The sequence below is a fragment of the Nicotiana tomentosiformis genome, chromosome 4 (genome assembly GCF_000390325.3).
Source record: "Nicotiana tomentosiformis chromosome 4, ASM39032v3, whole genome shotgun sequence".
Lineage (NCBI taxonomy): Eukaryota > Viridiplantae > Streptophyta > Magnoliopsida > Solanales > Solanaceae > Nicotiana > Nicotiana tomentosiformis.
Genome location: NC_090815.1, coordinates 7055866 through 7074768, shown reverse-complemented (window position 1 = coordinate 7074768; position 18903 = coordinate 7055866). Strand labels below are relative to the sequence as shown.

Sequence of the window (18903 nt, the reverse complement as noted above, 5' to 3'; positions counted from 1 at the left end):
TGTATATATGCAAAAGAAATAGAATCTATTTATAACTAACTATGACACTTGTCCATATTTTACTAGCTTCTTAATAACCAACTATGGATAAATATAAAATATGCAAAACTATTTACAGCTGAAAATTTTATATACAACATCTGGTATGTTCTAGCAGGCCCAAGAAAAGGCTGAGCCCAAAGTGTTGAATGCTTTGAGCCCAAATGATCATAAAATCGGTGCATCCCAATAGATCAAAGATATAGACCAAAAGCTTAGGTGTTTAGACAAAAATATAAACCCTTCGATATGTCTGATGTTCTGGTCTTCTTAGAATCATCTTCCTCAATCTCTTCCCCTCTCTGTGAAACACCATAACCATCTGATAAATTTGAAGACCTAATCCTAACATCCCCCCTCAAGTTGGAGGGAGGTGAAGCAACCCCCAACTTGCCCAAAATCGATCGATGAACAGCGCCAGAAAGTGGTTGGTGAAGACACCGACGATCTGTGAAATTGAAGGCACAAATGATAGATATATAAGGCTAGTGAAATACTGCTACCTAACAAAGTGACAATCAAGGTTAACGTGTTTGGTGCGTTCGTGAAACACGGGATTTTTGGCAATACGAATTGCCACTTGACTATCGGAGTGAAGAGGCACTGGAACAGAGCGGTAAATGGACATATCAGCGAGCAAATGAAGAAGCCAAGTCAATTCTACCACAACTCTATGCATGAAACGATATTCTGCCTCAGCAAAAGACAAAGACACCAAAGACTACTTCTTTGATTTCTACGATACCGGAGAATAACCTAGAGTGATGTAATAACCACTGATGGAGCATCGTGTGTCTGGGCTTCTTCCTCAATCGGGGTCACAAAAAAAGCAAGCAAATTAAGGGAAGAGCTAGAGGATAAGAGAATGTCCAAACCCGGATCCACGAGAAGATAAACGCAGGCAATGTAAAGCAGTATCAAAGTGAGGTCGATGAGGAGATTGCATGAACTGGCTGAGGTGTTGGATGGCGAAAGACAAATCCGGCTGTGTGTGAGTTAGGCAATTTAGCTTACCTAAGAGCCTACGGTAGCTGGTGGGATCAGGCAAAGGCTCCCCTTCACTAATGCGCAGGAGAACACAAGGGTCAAAAAGAGAAGAAGCAAGCTTTGAATCCACAGAGAGGATATCTAAGGTAAACTTTCATTGAGTTAAAATTATGCCATGAGGTTCCCTAATTATCTCTATCCTAGTGAGCATGCACCAAGTCCTTGATCTTGAATTCAGTATCAAGGAAATCCTTAATCGAACCAATTTCTATAGGATCATCACCCGTTAATAAAATGTCATCCACATACACGACTATAACTATGATTTTGCCTGCTGGTTTCTTAAAAAATAGTGAATAGCCATTCAGAGAGTGTGAATAACCTTTAAAATTGAGGGTTGCAGTGAGCCTGACATACCACTACCTAGAGGCTTTCCGCAATCCATATAGGGATTTTTTGAGTTTGCAAACATGATTGGGAGTAGGAGGAGTAAGGCCAGCAGGAACCTCATGTAAACTTCTTCCTGTAAATCACCTCCAACTGTGAAACAACCCATTGTTTCTTAATAGCTACAACTAGCAAACATCCGATGGTTGTCATTTTAACAACTGGAGAATATGTCTCAGTGAAATCAATTCCTTCCTTCTGTATGTTACCCCTAATAACCAACCGAGCCTTGAACCTTTCAACTGTACCATCTTGTTTGTATTTGACCTTGTATACCCACTAGCAAGGAAGTGCCCTCCTATCCTTAGATAGTTCTACAACTTCCCAAGTTTTGTTGGCTTCCAAAGCTGCAAACTCTTTGTTCATAGCTTTCTGCCATGCTAGATGAATGGAAGCTTGGGAATATGTAGTAGGTTCAGAAATATAGGAGATGGAATTTAAAAGGGACTAATTATCAGGAGATAAAGTAGAGAAAGATATAACAATAGGAGAAATAGTTGAAGCTAAACAACTAGGTGTGAGGTCGGTCAAGACTACAGATTCCAAATGTAATCACTGAGATAGGAGGGCAAGTGATGGTCCCTGGTGGACCTTCTAAGTGCAGGCTGAGGAGTTAGAGGTGTTGGACAGGGAAATATAGGATAATTGACCTGAGTAGGAAGAGGTGAAGCAGAGGTGGAAAGAGGAGATCTGGAGAGTGTAGGAGATGATGTAGGATATGAGGATACTAATGAAGGTGAGGGAGTTCTAGGCTGTGGTGAAGAACATGAAAGAGGTGAAGGAGAGAAAGAAGAGTGTGTGGAAGGAGTGTGTTCCGGAAAAGAAGAAGACATATGGAAAGAAAATTTAGGTATGGATGGTGTGGCTGGGACAAAAAGAAAGATAGTTTCATGAAACATTAAATCTCTAGAAACAAAAACCTTGAGAGTTTGAAGATTGAGCAACTTGTACCCCTTTTTCCCAGTAGGATAACCTAAAAAGACACATTTTACTGATATTAGATCCAATTTTGTTCTGTGTACAGGGAGTGTGGAGGCATAACATAAACAACCAAATACCCTTAAATTACCATAACTAGGTGGTTGGCCAAATAATAGTTCATAAGGTGTTTTCATTTTGAGTACTTTGGATGGAAATCTATTAATCATAAAGGTTTCTGTCAACAAGCAATCACCCCAAAACTGAATAGGAAGATTGGATTAGTAAAGTAGTGCCCTGCAAGTTTCAAGTAAGTGTTTGTGTTTCCTCTCAACAATACCATTTTGTTGGGGAGAGGAAACACAAGTGGTTTGACGTAAAATCCCCTGTGAAGCAAGAAACTGTGAGGTGGTTTGACTGGATCCTAATTCAAAAGCATTATCTATTCTCATAGACTTGACTTTGATGTTAAACTGTCTTTCAGTCATAGAAAAAAATTATTTGAGAATTGTGAAAGCATTTGTCTTAGAACTGAGAAGAAATATGTTCCTCTTCTATAATCATCAATAATGGTAAAAAAATATTTATAACCGTCATAGGTTTGTGTTCTATAAGGTCCCCAAGTGTCAACATGAATGAGGTCAAAAGTCTGCTTAGCGATAATTGAACTAGAGGGAAAAGGCAACTTAACTTGTCTCGCTTTAGAACAGATATCACAAGGTTGAATATTAGAAGGAGAAGAAGAATAAGAGATAGATGAAATGCATTTCATATTAGAAAAAGGCATGTATCCCAATCTATTGTGCCATAGGCTTACATCCTTAGAAGCAATTACTAAGCATAAACTAGAATCATAAACGGGTGCATAAGCACTTTGATTACAAGCAAAATAGCTAAGAGCCTTGATTAAACTCGAAACTACTATTCTAGGCTTGACTTCACTAGACTTGTCATGGTTTGAGATAACAGAGTTGAACAGGTACCAAGCACCACTGGCCTCTTCAGTGAAGGGGCCTGCAAAGTATGACCAAAAGAGAAGAAAATTAGAAGTTAGTGGAATTGCAAACATAATTTATGAACTGATAATAAATTGTAGTTGAAACTTGGGACAAACGGGACATGATGAAGTCTAAAACCAGGTAAAATGGTCACACAACCTGACTGGTAAACCAGGACTCTAGTAGAATTAGGTAAAGTAACATAGATTGGTTTTGGAAGCACCTTAATATTGAATAAGAGTTTAAGGTCTGAAGTCATGTGTTCAGAGGAACCTGAATCTAAGATCCAAGAAATAGATTGTAAACACACACTGATGTAAGTTTTGGTATAGGGAAGGGAAGGTGATATACCAGCACAATTGGCAGTAGCAGTGTCCTCAGCAGATTGCTCACTCTGAGAGCCAACATTGACATGTTGAAGCAGTCGATATAGGCTGTAGAATTGATCCTGAGTCATTGGCTGATCCCATGCACTATTAATTTTTGAATCTGCAGCATCCATAGAAAGAACAGCATTGCTCTTGGCCCCATTAAACCTTTTAGACTTGGTAAACTTAAAATCTGCAGGAAACCCAATTAGCCTATAACAATTCTCAATTGTATGATTCTGCTTCTTGCAATAATTGCAAAATTGGCCCCCCTTTCTTTGTTGCAATGTTTCTTTTCTTATCAGAGGTGTACCTTTGTCCAGCATAGGACTGTTGAGCTGCAACAAAAGCACTCTCAGCAGGGTGATGGGAGATCCGTACCTCTCTCTTTGTTTTTCATCCCTTATAAGCAAAGAGTAGGCATGGTTGACTGATGGGAGTGGTGACAACATAAGCAAATTGCTCCTAGCAGCTGAATAAGCATTATTCAGTCCCATGAGGAACTGAATGAGCCTCCCATCTTGCTATGACTTGAACTTTTGGAGCTTGCCACCACAAGTACAAGGACAGGTACAGTATTGAGTAACATCCAAGCTATCTAGTTCATCCCATAGCCATTTCAGATTGGTGTAGTCTCCAACTATATCCAGATTACCTTGTATTGATTCACTTATCTCCTTTTTTAGGTGATAAAGCTGAGATTCATTACTTTGGTTAAAGCTCTCTTCGAGTTCATTCCAGATATCCCTGGCGGTTTTAGAGTAGGGAACACTCTCTGCTATCTCTTTAGACAGAGAGTTTAATAGCCAGGAAATGACCATATCATTGCAGTGAGCCCAAGACTTGAAGGTATCAAAAGAGATCTTGGGTTGAATGAGAGTTCCATCTATAAAACCAACTTTGTTTTTAGCAGACAAAGCAATCAGAATCCCTCTTCTCCAACCTCCATAACCCTTTCCATCAAACACTATGTTGACAAGGAGCATACCAGGGAGTCAGAAGGGTGGAGATAGAGAGAGTGAGATGAATCAAGGAGGACAGTCCCAGCTGCAGAGCAGCAACATTGGTGATCTATGGGATGCTGGTTCCTATTACAGAAGCATGATTTTTTTAGCTTCATCTCCTATGAAGAAGATCGAAAGAACAAATAGAGAAGAAAGCAAAGAACAAATTGAAGAGAGAGATTGTCCTCTTAGGCCTCTAATACCATGTTAGAGAACAGAGAATAAATAGAGAATTTTCTGTGTATTGATTGAAAGAATTCTTTGTACAGCTCGTGTATATATGCAAAAGAAACGGGATCTATTTCTAACTAACTATGACCCTTGTCCTTAGTTTACTAGCTTCCTAATAACCAACTACGGATAAATATAAAATAAGCTAAACTATTTATATCTGAAAATTCTATATACAACATCTGGTATGTTCTAGCATGCCCAAGAGAAAGCTGAGCCCAAAGTGTTGAATGATTTGGGCCCAAATGATCATAAAACTAGTGCAGCCCAATATATCAAAGATATAGACCAAAAGCTTAGGTGTTCAGACAAAAATCTAAACACTTTGATATGTCCGATGTTCTGGTCTTCTTAAAATCGTCTTCCTCAATCTCTTCTCCTATCTGTGAAACACCATAACCATCTGATAAATTTGAAGACTTAATCCTAACAATTTTCAAGATAATCAAGACATTACTAAATTGGCTATAACTAAAACATCAAGTACAAAATTATTTTACTATGTCGGATAACCTTGCTCCCTGCGATATTCTCCTAGTGATAGAGTCTCCAACTCTCGTTACAACAAGCTTAATCTTGAAAAGTATTTTTTATTGATTGATTGACCAATAAATGTAACTATGTAAATGAATCAAGCGAACGAATAAAATGAGAAAGATCGAAATGACAATACACTGAAAATAAATATTGCAAATAACTAAACCAGAAGGAAAGTGAAAAGAAAAAAAAAAGATTGAAAGGAGTTCTATGAAATGACAACCTACTGGATACTAATTAGCGTAAACTAACTAATCATAAGGAAAGTGAGAAAAGATTGAAATGACAACATAAACAAAATGGCCATCTTTTCAACTTGCAACTAATTTATAAACCATCCAGAGTTAGATGAAATAACAAGAAATCATAATGTACTTGCAACCAATGGTAAACAAGAAATAGATCGGAGCTAAGATTTAAAGATGGACTCGAGATTTTAATCCTTTTGAGTTAATGGATTTTAATTTAATAATTTATACATATTCAATTAATTTTTTGAGATAAATACAAAGTTTGAACCAAAGCTATGAGTTCGGCCGAAGTCAGTGACGAAGCCACATGGTCACAAGGGTGGTCAGTTGATCACCCTTCACCGAAAAATTGTATTGTGTATATAGGTAAAATATTACGTTTTAGATATATATAACACATATTGAACACCCTTTATTGGGATATTTTTATCATTTATTTCAAATTTAAATACCCTTGAGAAAATTCCTAACTTCGCCACTGGCCGAAATCGTAGCCCACACTCTATCTTTGCCCCTAATGTTGTAGACTTGTAGTGCATAATTTACAAGTACATTCCAATACGATACTTTTGCGTCAAACTCTGATATATATATATATATATATATATATATATATATATATATATATATATATATATATATATATATATATATTAGCAAAATTCATTAAATAAACACAAACAATATATTTTAAACCCAATAATAGAATTTTGAACTCGAGGCTATAATATTTAAATATTTAATCCGTCTCGAATAAGCATATTCATTTAAGTTTTATGCAATCTGTTGATCACTAAAATCTGAAATTGAGGCTATGTTTTGGATGTGTTTAATGGTATATATCCCCATCGGTGACAAGCTAATATTAAACTTTGTTTCTGTTTAGTCATCTAACTGCCAACATAATTCACAATCATTAGTGATGTCAATTCATCCAAAAAAAGAAAAGAAGATAGTTTTTCTAGACTTATTTTCTTTCTGAGTTAGAAAATTAAAAAAATATCTACAAAATATTCCCTTATTATTGTTACTGTATAGATTTATATGATTATTTCGCATCATATCACACATAAAACAATGGAGTATATGTTTAAACTTTCAAATAATTTATTGCAAATATTGTTTAATGCTGTTAACTAAATATCGCGTTAATGCGACGATTATTTCTTTCTTATGAAACTAATCAATCACTGTAAATTATGCAGCATTTTATGTTGCGATTAATTATGAAAATACAACTAACCAAACGACCCCAAGATTCACAAAAGCCTTAATCATGAACAAATGTTGAATTAATAATAAATAATCGATTTGTTATGCAATAAATCCTAAGGGGGCCCATTAATTATTATAATCACGTTAAACTCCTAGTCCAATCCCTATCTCCTTACCCTCCTAATTATTTCCCTATCGCTTTCTCCAATATTTATCTATCACTTAGCTCATGAGATATTAATGCTTTTGTATTCTTCTTTTTTTTTTGGCATGACAATAAATTAAATAAAAAGGCATTTTAATCTCTAACATCTTATTAACAAAAAAGAATTGTGTTACATCTCATAAACTATTTGATTTAGATTGCAACAAAAAAATAATAACTGATCCAGACTTGCTCGTGATTAAGGAGTAATCTCAACCACAAACTAATTCAACTCAATTGAGGTAAACGTATTATTATTGAACATGGATGCGTTTAAATTGATCGACATAAATATTAAATATTCATATAACCGACATTAACTTGTTTGTGATTGATTTGTAGTCATTATTGTATGCAACTATTTTGCTATCACATTGTAATAAAAATGTATATGGCATTGTCAAATTAGATTGTGGCTAATAACTTCATTATCGCTTTTGTAATCGCTTTCTTAGAAACTTTGTCTCTCCGGTGAAAGACGAAAATATATCACCTAATTTAGTAAGATTTTAAACACAAAGAACCAAAACGAATTTAATTATGTTAATTAGTTAGGGATAAATTTTTGTCTCGAGTCTCTAGATAAAAATTCTCTCAAATGGGAGGACATATATTAAAGATCACATGAAATGTCCAAGCTAGACATAAATGACATTGTCCACTGATATACCTTTATGTTACTTGGGAAATGGATCAAACTCAAACAATACTCCCTCCGTTCACTTTTACTTGTCTACTATGGACTTTGCACACATCTTAAAAAAAAATAGATGCAATGTATAATTTGCCATGATACTCATATTAATTGATGCATATTTTAATGGATTTGAGAACATGATTTGAAATGAGTAATTAATACTGTTGATATAACATGAAAAGAGAAATTGTATTCTCTTGATATGCTAAAGTGACAAGTAAAAGTACAAAATCTATTTTTAGAATACTAGACAAGTAATTAACGTGAACGGAGGGAGTACTAAATTAACACTAATATTTAAAAATCTTGAAAAAAAATTTGTTGCGAGTGATGAAGTTGTAAAAACTAAATTGATACTTTTTCCGTTCACTTTTACTTATCCACTATATTAAAAATATATTTTTACTTTTACTTGTTCACTATACTAAATCAAGAGAACAATATTTTTTTTTTTTTACCCTTATCATTAATTACTCATTTTCAAAATTATTTCCCAAGACTTTTTGAAATACTATCATTATTATAGGTTATATAGTAAAATACATACTACAATTATTATTTCTTAAGGGGCGTAATAAGTCTAAAGTGGATAAATAAAAATGAACGGAGGATAAATTATAAGTTGTGTTGATATATACATGATTCAATATTAACAAAGAATTTATTCTTACGATTAAGACTTTATTTTTGGGTTCGTCGAAGTCCTCAATAGAATAGATCGTTTCTCCTAACGAAATGAACACAAAAATATAAGATAATTATTTACTATATGAGGTTAAATGATCCAAATTTTGAATCTCATTATTAACAATTTCTTGAAGTTATATCATTGGAGCCAACCATCATTGTCCTATAACTTACCACTTTTTCATAAATTTTAGCATGAATAAGCTAAATAGGTTTTTAAGGGGAAATTTATGGAGCAATAGATGATAACTCGTATTGCATGCAAAATCACTAGTAACAAATTTCAGTTATCTTATAGCAGTATTTAAATGCTATTTAGTTGGAACCTTTTATGCTTATTACTTAACTATGTAATAAAATTGTAGTTTAGTTCGTAAACCTGCTATCTAAGACAATTCAGTTAACAAAGAATAGTCTAATTTAACTTTACTGCATATTACATATCAAAACTTTAGTTTAAAAATGAAAACATCTCCTATTTCTATCTATGGATGAGACAACCCGTCAAAGGAATGATTTTTTTCCAAAGCCGACTTTTTTTATCGAGCAGCTCTCTCTGTTGACGATAAAAGCGATGGTTCGGACTGTCTGAAATAAGCGGTAATTTTTCTCAATCCTACTATCTATTCTTGATCCATCAGAAAGAAATCGATATGTATCTTATGGAGTCTACATCATACGTAGAGCGCCCAAGCACTTTTTAGGCCAGCTCAGTTCTCTTATCCGTCGGCCCAATGCACTGGGCTCATCTCATGGAGGGAAAAGCCAAAATGTAATTGTCTTGTTCGCCGCCTCGACGCATTCCCATTTATCTCTGGTATCGTCCCACACAGAAAGAAAGAGCGCAGAGCCCTAGCCCGACCTATAGGTCCACTAACGTAAAGCGAAGAATTGAACCTGAACTGGCGAACCGAAGTCACTTTCGGAACCAGAAAAATACAAGTCCCAATCTAGTGTAGCTTTGCATGTAAATCTGAAAACAACGGGCAGAAAAAGTTAAAGTAATGGTTTGCCAAAGTAACGGCTTATGAAAGATAGAGCAGTTGTAGGGGTTACTATCCACTTACAAAAAACTACTAGTCCTGTATTTACTATTATTAAGTGATAAAATTGAGGTGAAAATATATACTACCCGTTATTTCTGGTGTTCACTTATTTTATTATTTTACTATTATTCATGCTTTTATCATGGCTTTTTCACTACCATATTTCTTTTCATTGATGTTTTGATTATTGCTTGTCTATCTTGAGCCGAAGGTCTATCGAAAATTGTATCTCTATCTTTACATGGTAGATGTAAGGTCATTGTATACACTATCATCGTCAGACCTAACTTATGAGATTTTACCTGGTTTGTTGTTATTGTAGTAGTTATGTGATAATGATAACAATACATGAAAAAAAACACGTTTTACGCACCATTAAAAATGTAAGTAAATATGTTATACAGAGCAAAAGTTGGCTCAAAATGGTTATAACTTATCCGTAGATACCATGTGTCCCTACTTTTAACTTATTACGGTCACACTTCTCTATAATATCATTTCTATATAATAGACATTTATTATAAAAATCAAATTTTTCTCTCAATCGATTTTATGTTATGTTATAATATAAAAAGAATTATAAGAAAATACATGTGTGTCACGGCCTAAAATCCTAGCCTGTCGTGATGGCGCCTATCTCGATATTAGGCAAGCCGACAACCTCAACAAACCATAATTTTTTTTAAATTTGAAAATATAATATTTAAACACAATCCAGGAGTCTCGCAAATACCGATACAAACACTCCCAAAATCTGATGTCAATGAGTACATGAGCATTTATACATTACAAGCCTGAAAAATACGGTTTATAATAATCTGAGACCAAATACAATAAATAAATAAAAAATAGGGAAAGAGAGACAAGGACTGCGAAACATGGCAGCTATCTCTGAATCTCCGAAAAATCGACTGTGTGAAAGAATCAACACCCACTGTATCCGAAATCACCTGGATCTGCACACGAAGTGAAGGGTGTAGTATGAGTACAACTAACTCAGTAAGTAACAATAATAAATAAAGAACTGAAAGTAGTGACGAGCTTCTCAGCTAAGTCCAAATACAATACTTTCCAATATAAAAGAGTAGGAATGCTCTCAAGTTCAACATTTAAGATTTCACTGAAATTTCATATCAAGTTTGACCGAAACCGAAAATAATATTTTTTCGAAATTTTTAAAATAGTGATATATGACAGCTAAAATGTAGCAAATAATGAAATCAATGCATCCTCTCAGAGTAACAGCCACTCAGTCCTCCCATTCACTCCAACCTCACAGTCACTCTTTCCTCATAGTTACTCTTTCCTCACAGTCACTCATTCCTCACAGTCACTCATCAATCATCACTCGGCACTCACACTCAGTAGGTACTTGCGTTCACCGGGTGTGTGTACATACTCTGGAGGGGCTCCTTCAGCCCAAGCGCTATATCAAGCCAATCATGGCATAAATCAATAAAAACATGATGCGGCGTGCAACCCGATCCATAAATATCCTCACAATTAGGCCCTCGGCCTCACTCAGTCATCAACCTCTCCAGTCTCTCGAGCTCTTAGAAATCATGATATTCAGCCCAAAATTTGATAATATGATATTTTAGTAAATAGCAACAGAGACTGAGATATGATATGAAATGAATAAACATGACTGAGTGCGAAATTACAATTTGAAGATATAATTCAATCACAGAAATAACCCCAATGGGTACCAATAATAATAGCATATGTCTAAGCATGATTTTTAATACGAGTCTCAGCTCAATTTTTCCCTAACACGTAGAGAATGTACAGATGTCAACAAATAATTCAACTACATAGTCCCATGGTATTTGACCTAGTCACAATTTCTACGGTGCACGCCCACACGCCCGTTACCTAGCATGTGTGTCACCTCAAAACCAATCACATAACACATAATCCGGGGTTTCATACCGTCACGACCAAATTTAAAATTGTTACTTACCTCAAGCTGTGTAATTCTTTATTCTGCAATGTCTTTTCCTCATGAATTGGCCTCCAAACGCCTCGAATCTACCCACAAATAATTCGATTCAGTCAATAAAATTTATTAAAATTAATTCCATGAAAAAATACTAATTTTCTAACAAAATCCGAAATTTAGCTTAAAAAAATACGTCTTGGAACCCGACAAAAGTTACAAAATCCAAAAGCTCATTCAACCACGAGTCTAACCATACCAATTTTACTTAATTCCGACATCAACTCGACCCTCAAATCTTCAAATTAAACCAAAAGGGTTTTCTAATCTTTCCAATTTAATTCACCCATTAAATGTTAAAAATAACCATGGATTCGGGTAATTTGAACAATAATGAGTTAAGAACACTTACCCCATTATTTTTCTAGAAAATCTCCCAAACATCGCCTCTTTCCGAGCTCCAATCCGTCAAAAATGGAAAATGGGATGAAGTCCCATTTTCAGAACTTAAACTTTCTGTCCAGACCTCTCTTCTTCGCGAACGCGACAGGTCCCTTGCATTCGCGAAGCACAAAATCGTGCTGCCCAAACATTGCTCTTCGCGAACGCGAGACACTGCTCGCGAACGCGATACTTTACCGAGCTCTTCTTCGCGAACGCGAGCTCTCCTTCGCGAACATGAAGGAAAAAAATCCATGCCCACTATTTTTCCCTTCGCGAACGCGATACGCAATCGCGAACGCGATGAACAACCCAGCTCCTCTTCGTGAACGCGAGACCCCCTCGCGAACACGAGACCCTCTCGCGAACGCGAAGGAAAAATCTTGCCTGCCTCAAATTCCCTTTCGCGAACGCAAGGGCCCACTCGCGAACGCGAAGAAGGAAACCAGAAAAAACACATCAGTAGTCTTCAACCAACATGCCAAGTCCAAAAATAATCTGTTAACCTCCCGAAATTCACCCGAGGCCCCCAGGACCTCAACCAAACATACCGTCAAGTCCCATAACATCATACGAACTTAGTCGAACCCTCAAATCACATCCAACAATGCTAAAATTATGGATCATACCCCAATTCAAGTCTAATGAACATTGAAATTTTAAGTTTCCACAAACGACACTGGAACCCATCAAATCAAGTCCGATTGACCTCAAATTTGGCACACAAGTCATAATTGACATAACGGACCTATTAAAATTTTTAGAATTAGATTTTGACCCCGATATCAAAAAGTCAACCCCCTCTCAAACTTCCCAAAAATTCGACTTTCGCCATTTCAAGCCTAATTCCACTACAGACCTCCAAATAATTTTTCGGCCACACTCCTAAGTCCAAAATCACCATACGTAGCTATTGGAATCATTAGAATTCAATTGCGAGGTCTTTTACATATAAGTCAATATCCTGTCAACTTTTTCAACTTAAGTTTTCAATTAAGAGACTAAATGTCTCATTTCACTCCAAAGTCCTTCCGGACCCGAACCAACTAACCCGGTAAGTCATAAAATAAATATAAAGCATAGATTGAGCAGTAAATGGGGAAACGGGGTTATAATATTCAAAACGACCGGTCGGACCATTACATTCTCCCCCTCTTAAACAAACGTTCATCCTTGAACGGGTTTAGAATCATACCTGGAGTCTCAAATAGGTGTGGATATTTGCTCCGCATCTCCTGCTCAATCTCCCAAGTAGCTTCTCCGACCGGCTGGCCTCTCCACTGTACCTTCACTGATGCTATGTTCTTTAACCTCAGCTTTCGAACCTGCCGGTCTAAAATAGCCACCGGCTCTACATCATAAGTCAAATTTCCGTCCAGCTGCACTGTACTGAAATCAAAAATATGAGACGGATCCCCGACATACTTTCGGAGCATGGACACATGGAACACTGGATGAACACCTGATAGAATAGGTGGCAAAGCAAGTTTATAAGCCACATCTCCTATCTTCTTAAGTATCTCAAAAGGCCCAATATATCGAGGGCTCAACTTTCCCTTCTTCCTGAACCTCAACACACCCTTCATGGGTGAAATCTTGAGTAGAACCTTTTTCCCAACCATGTAAGCAATATCACGGACCTTCCGGTCGGCATAACTCTTCTGTCTAGACTGCGCTGTGTGAAGCCGCTCCTGAATCAATTTAACCTTCTCCAAAGCATCCTGAACCAAATCAGTACCCAATAGCCTAGCCTCACCCGGCTCAAACCAACCCACCGGAGACCGACACCGTCTCCCATATAAAGCCTCATAAGGAGCCATCTAAATGCTCGATTGGTAGCTGTTATTGCAAGCAAACTCTGCCAGTGGCAGAAATTTATCCCAAGAACCTCCAAAATCAATGACACAAGCGCGTAGCATATCCTCCAATATCTGAATAGTACGCTCAGACTGTCCGTCCATCTGAGGGTGAAATGTTGTACTCAACTGAACCTGTGTGCCCAATTCTCGCTGCACTGCTCTCCAAAACTGTGGTGTAAATCGCGTGCCCCGATGTGATATGATGGACACTGGCACACCGTGTAGGCGAACAATATCGCGGATATAAATCTCCGTCAACCGCTCTGAAGAATAATTAGTACCAACTGGAATAAATTTCGCAGATTTGGTCAATCGATCCACAATCACCCAAACAACATCAAACTTTCTCAAAGTCCGTGGGAGCCCAACTACGAAGTCCATGGTAATACGCTCCCATTCCCACTCCGGAATTTCAAGTCTCTGAAGTAATATGCCCGGTCTCTAATGCCCGTACTTCTCCTGTTTATAATTTAAACACCGAGCTACAAACTCAGCTATATCTTTCTTCATTCGCCTCCACTAATAATGCTGCCTCAAATCCTTATATATCTTCACGGCACCTGGATGAATGGAGTACCGCGAACTGTGAGCCTACTAGAGAACCAACTCATGCAAACCATCTACATTAGGCACACATAGCATGCCCTGCATCCGTAATACACCGTCATCCCCAATAGTGACCTCCTTGGCATCACCGTGCTAAACTGTGTCCTTAAGGACAAGCAGATGTGGATCATCATATTGGCGCTCTCTGATGCGATCATATAAATAAGACCGAGAAACCATACAAGCTAAAATTCAGTTCAGCTCGGAAACATCCAATCTAACAAACTGGTTGACCAAGGCCTAAACACCCAAGGCTAAAGGCCTCTCTGCTACAAGTAAATATGCTAAGTTGCCCAAACTCTCCGCTTTACGACTCAAGGCATCGGCCACCACATTGGCCTTTCCGGGATGATAGAGAATTGTGATATTATAATCCTTAAGCAACTCCAACCACCTTCGCTGCCGCAAATTAAGATGTAAGGTCTAAAAAAATATTGTAGGCTCCGATGATCAGTGTAAATCTCACAATGGACCCCGTACAAATAATGCCGCCAAATTTTCAAGGCATGAACAGTAGCTGCTAACTCAAGGTCGTGTACCGTATAATTCTTCTCATGTACCTTTAATTGTCTGGACGTATAGGCAATCACCCTACCGTCCTGCATAAGCATTGCGCCAAGACTAATACGCAACGCATCACAATACACAGTATAAGACTCTGAACCTGTAGGCAACACCAATACTGGAGTTGTAGTCAAAGCCATCTTGAGCTTCTGAAAGCTCTCTTTATATTCATCCGACCACCTGAACGGAGCACCTTTCTGGGTCAATTTAGTCATAGGCGATGCAATAGACGAGAATCCCTCCACGAAGCGACGATAATAACCGACCAAGCCGAGAAAACTCCGAATCTCAGTAACTGAAGATGGTCTGTGCCAACTCTGAACTGCCTCTATTTTCTTCGGATCCACCTTAATCCCTTCACTGGACACTATGTGTCCCAAGAATGCCACCAAACTAAGCCAGAACTCACACTTAGAGAATTTGGCATATAGTTTCTCCTCTCTCAGCCTCTGTAATACAATACCCAAGTGTTATGCATGCTCCTCCTGGCTACGTGAGTACACCAGGATATCATTAATAAATACCACGACAAATGAGTCAAGATACGGCTGGAATACGCTATTCATCAAGTGCATAAATGCTGCTGGGGCATTGGTTAGCCTAAATGACATCACAAGAAATTCATAGTGACCATAATGAGTCCTGAATGTCATTTTTAGAATATCCGAATCCTGAATTTTCAACTGGTGATACCCAGATCTCAAATCAATTTTGGAGAATACCCTCTGAAGTTGGTCAAATAAATCATCAATATGCGGCAAAGGATACTTATTATTGATTGTAACATTGTTCAACTGCCTGTAATCGATACACATCCGCATAGTACTATCTTTCTTTTTCACAAATAGAACCAGTGCACCCCAAGGCGACATACTAGGCCTAATAAACCCCTTATCAAGAAGTTCCTGAAGTTGCTCTTTCAATTCTTTTAACTCAGCTGGTGCCATACGATACGTAGGAAAAGAAATGTGTTGAGTGCCCTCCACCAAGTTAATATCGAAATCAATATCCTTGTCGGGTGGCATACCTTGCAGGTCTGCAGGAAATACATCCAGAAAGTCTCGCACGATCGGTACTGAATCAATAGTAGTAGTATCTGCATCAATATCTCTCACAAAGGCCAAATATGACAAATACCCCTTCCCAACCATACATTGGGCTTTCAAATAAGAAATTACCTTACTGGGAACATGATCTAGAGAACCCCTCCATTCGACCTTCGGCAACCCCGGCATCGCTAACATCACGGTTTTTGCGTGACAATCCAGAATAGCATGACATGGAGACAACCAATCCATACCCAAGATTACATCGAAATCAACCATACTGAGCAATAAGAGATCAACTCTAGTCTCCAGTCCCCCAATGGTTACCACACAAGACCGATATATAGGGGCATATCCAGATAATGAGTAAAGTATGATGATATATAGGAATAAGTAGAACCAGGGTCAAATAATATAGAAGTTTCCTTGTGGCACACTGAGACAATACCTGTGATCACTGCATCTGAGGCAACGACATCTGGCCTGGCAGGAAAAGCATAGAATCGGGCCTGACCTCCACCTGATCGGCCTCCCCCTCTTAGGCGACCCCTAGCTGACTGACCCACACCTCGAGCTGGCTGGGCGGGTGGTGAAGTAACTGGTGCTGAAGTCGTAATCTGACTTCTCTGCTACACTGGACCTCCCGAGCGACGAGGACATTATCTCCACATATGCCCAAATTCCCCGCACTCAAAGCAATTCCCTGGTACTAGTGATGGTGCTGACTGAATTGGGCCCCGAGAACCAGAATAACTGCTAGAAGCACCCAGTGCAAATGAACCCTGAACTGAAGAGGCACGGGACGAACTCTAGGCTAGAAAGGCATCGAGAGATGGCTGACCCTGATCAGAATTGTATGAACCATGGCCGGATGATGCACCACGGTGAGCTGGACGACCCGTCTGAGCGTGTCTGTAAGAACGACCCCTACCGCAGTAATACTGGCCCCTTGAAGGAACACCGCTGAAATCACCTGGACTACGAGGCCTCTTGGCCTCCCTCTCTCCACGTTCCTGACTACGGACCATCTCTATCTGCCGAGTAATGTCAACTACCTCATCAAAAGTAGCACCAGATACTCTCCCCCGAGTCAGAAGTAACCGAAGCTGATATGTGAGGCCATCAATGAACCTCCTAATCCTTTCCATATCAGTGGGAACCAACCAAACTACGTGACGAGCCAACTCAGAAAATCTCATCTCGTACTGTGTCACAGACATGCCATCCTGACGTAACTGCTCAAACTCTCTGCGCAGCTCCTCTCTGCGAGACTACGGCACAAACTTCTCCAAAAAGAGAACGGAGAATTCCTGCCATGAAAGTGGTACTGCACCGACCGGCCTGCGTCTCTCATAAGCCTCCCACCATCTGAAGGTAGCTCCAGAAAACTGAAAAGTAGTGAACGAGACCCACCCCACTGGTCTCCAAAATACCCGTTATCTGAATCATCCGCTGGCACTTATCCAGAAATCCTTGAGCATCCTCTGACTCAGCACCGCTAAATGATGGAGGTCGAAGCCTCCCAAATCTCTCAAGTCTTTTCTGCTCATCATCTGCCATAGCAGGGACTACCAGGGCCTGAGCAGCTACAACTGGTTGGGCTGGTATTGCCCCTGGTATCTAAAGTCCCTGCACTACCTGATCTGGAGCATGGGCAACATGGGTATGAGTACCTCTACCGGCCTGAGAAGTGGCAGGTGCGGCCTGAGCCGAAACCACCTGAGCAAGGCCAGTGCAAACTGTCAATATCTGGGCCAAAGTCTCCTGAAGGTCTGGAATCTTAATGGGCACAGCTGGTGCCTGAGCTGGTCCTGTCGGCTCAGCTATATCTAGAATTTGCTCCTGAGCTGGAGCAACAGGTGGTACTACAGGTACTGGTCCAACTGTGGTACGAGCTACAGCTAGACCTCTATCTCGGCCCCGGCCTCTACCACGGCCCCAGCCTCTCGCAGCCCTAACTGGTGGCACTGGTGGCTGACCGTCTGATCCGGTAGTACGTGTTCTCACCATCTGTGAGAGAATAGAATAACAGAAATTTAGTTTTCTGAATCAACAAATTCGCACAACAGTGTACAAGAAATTGAAACTTTCCTAAGGGTTCGGCAACCTCTCGAAGATAAGTACAGATGTCTCCATACCGATCCGCAAGACTCTACTACAACTGCTCATGACTCGTGAGACCTATGTAACCTAGGCTTTGATACCAACTTGTCACGACCCAAAATCCTAACCTGTCGTGATGCCGCCTATCTCGATACTAAGCAAGCCAACAACCTCAATAAACCATAATTTCTTTTAAGTTTTAAAATATAATATTTAAATACAATCCACAAGTCTCGCAAATACCGATGCAAACACTCCCAAAACCTGGTGTCACTGAGTACATGAGCATCTACATATTATAAGTACGGAAAATACTAAAACCAAATACAATAAACAAAAAAAAGATAGGGAAGGAGAGACAAGGTCTGCAAAATATGGCAGCTACCTCTGAATCTCCGAAAAATTGACTGTGTGAAAGAATCAACACCCATTGTATCCGGGATCACCTAGATCTGCACACGCAATTCAGGGTGTAGTATGAGTACAACAAACTCAGTAAGTAACAATAATAAATAAATAACTGAAAGTAGTGACGCGCTTCTTAGCTAAGTCCAAATACAATACTTTCCAATATAAAAGAGTAGGCATGCTCTCAAGTTCAACATTTAACTGAAATTTCATATCAAGTTTGACAGAAACCGAAAATAATATTTTTTCGAAATTTTCAAAATAGTGATATATGACAACTGAAATGCAGCAAATAATGAAATCAATC

General features: G+C 38.6%; 1 protein-coding gene across 1 annotated transcript; it reads right to left on the bottom strand.

Annotated features, from left to right (window-relative positions):
• Positions 1-1752: 1752 nt before the first annotated feature.
• Positions 1753-17233, bottom strand: LOC138909209 (uncharacterized). Its single transcript, XM_070200397.1, has 9 exons — positions 16927-17233; positions 5303-5395; positions 4332-4724; positions 3495-4229; positions 3209-3405; positions 2543-2654; positions 2394-2446; positions 2124-2225; positions 1753-1920 (listed from the first exon to the last, which is right to left on the bottom strand). Exons 1-9 carry the CDS (start codon positions 17231-17233, stop codon positions 1753-1755), a joined length of 2160 nt encoding a protein of 719 aa, XP_070056498.1.
• Between the last annotated feature and the right edge of the window lie 1670 nt (positions 17234-18903).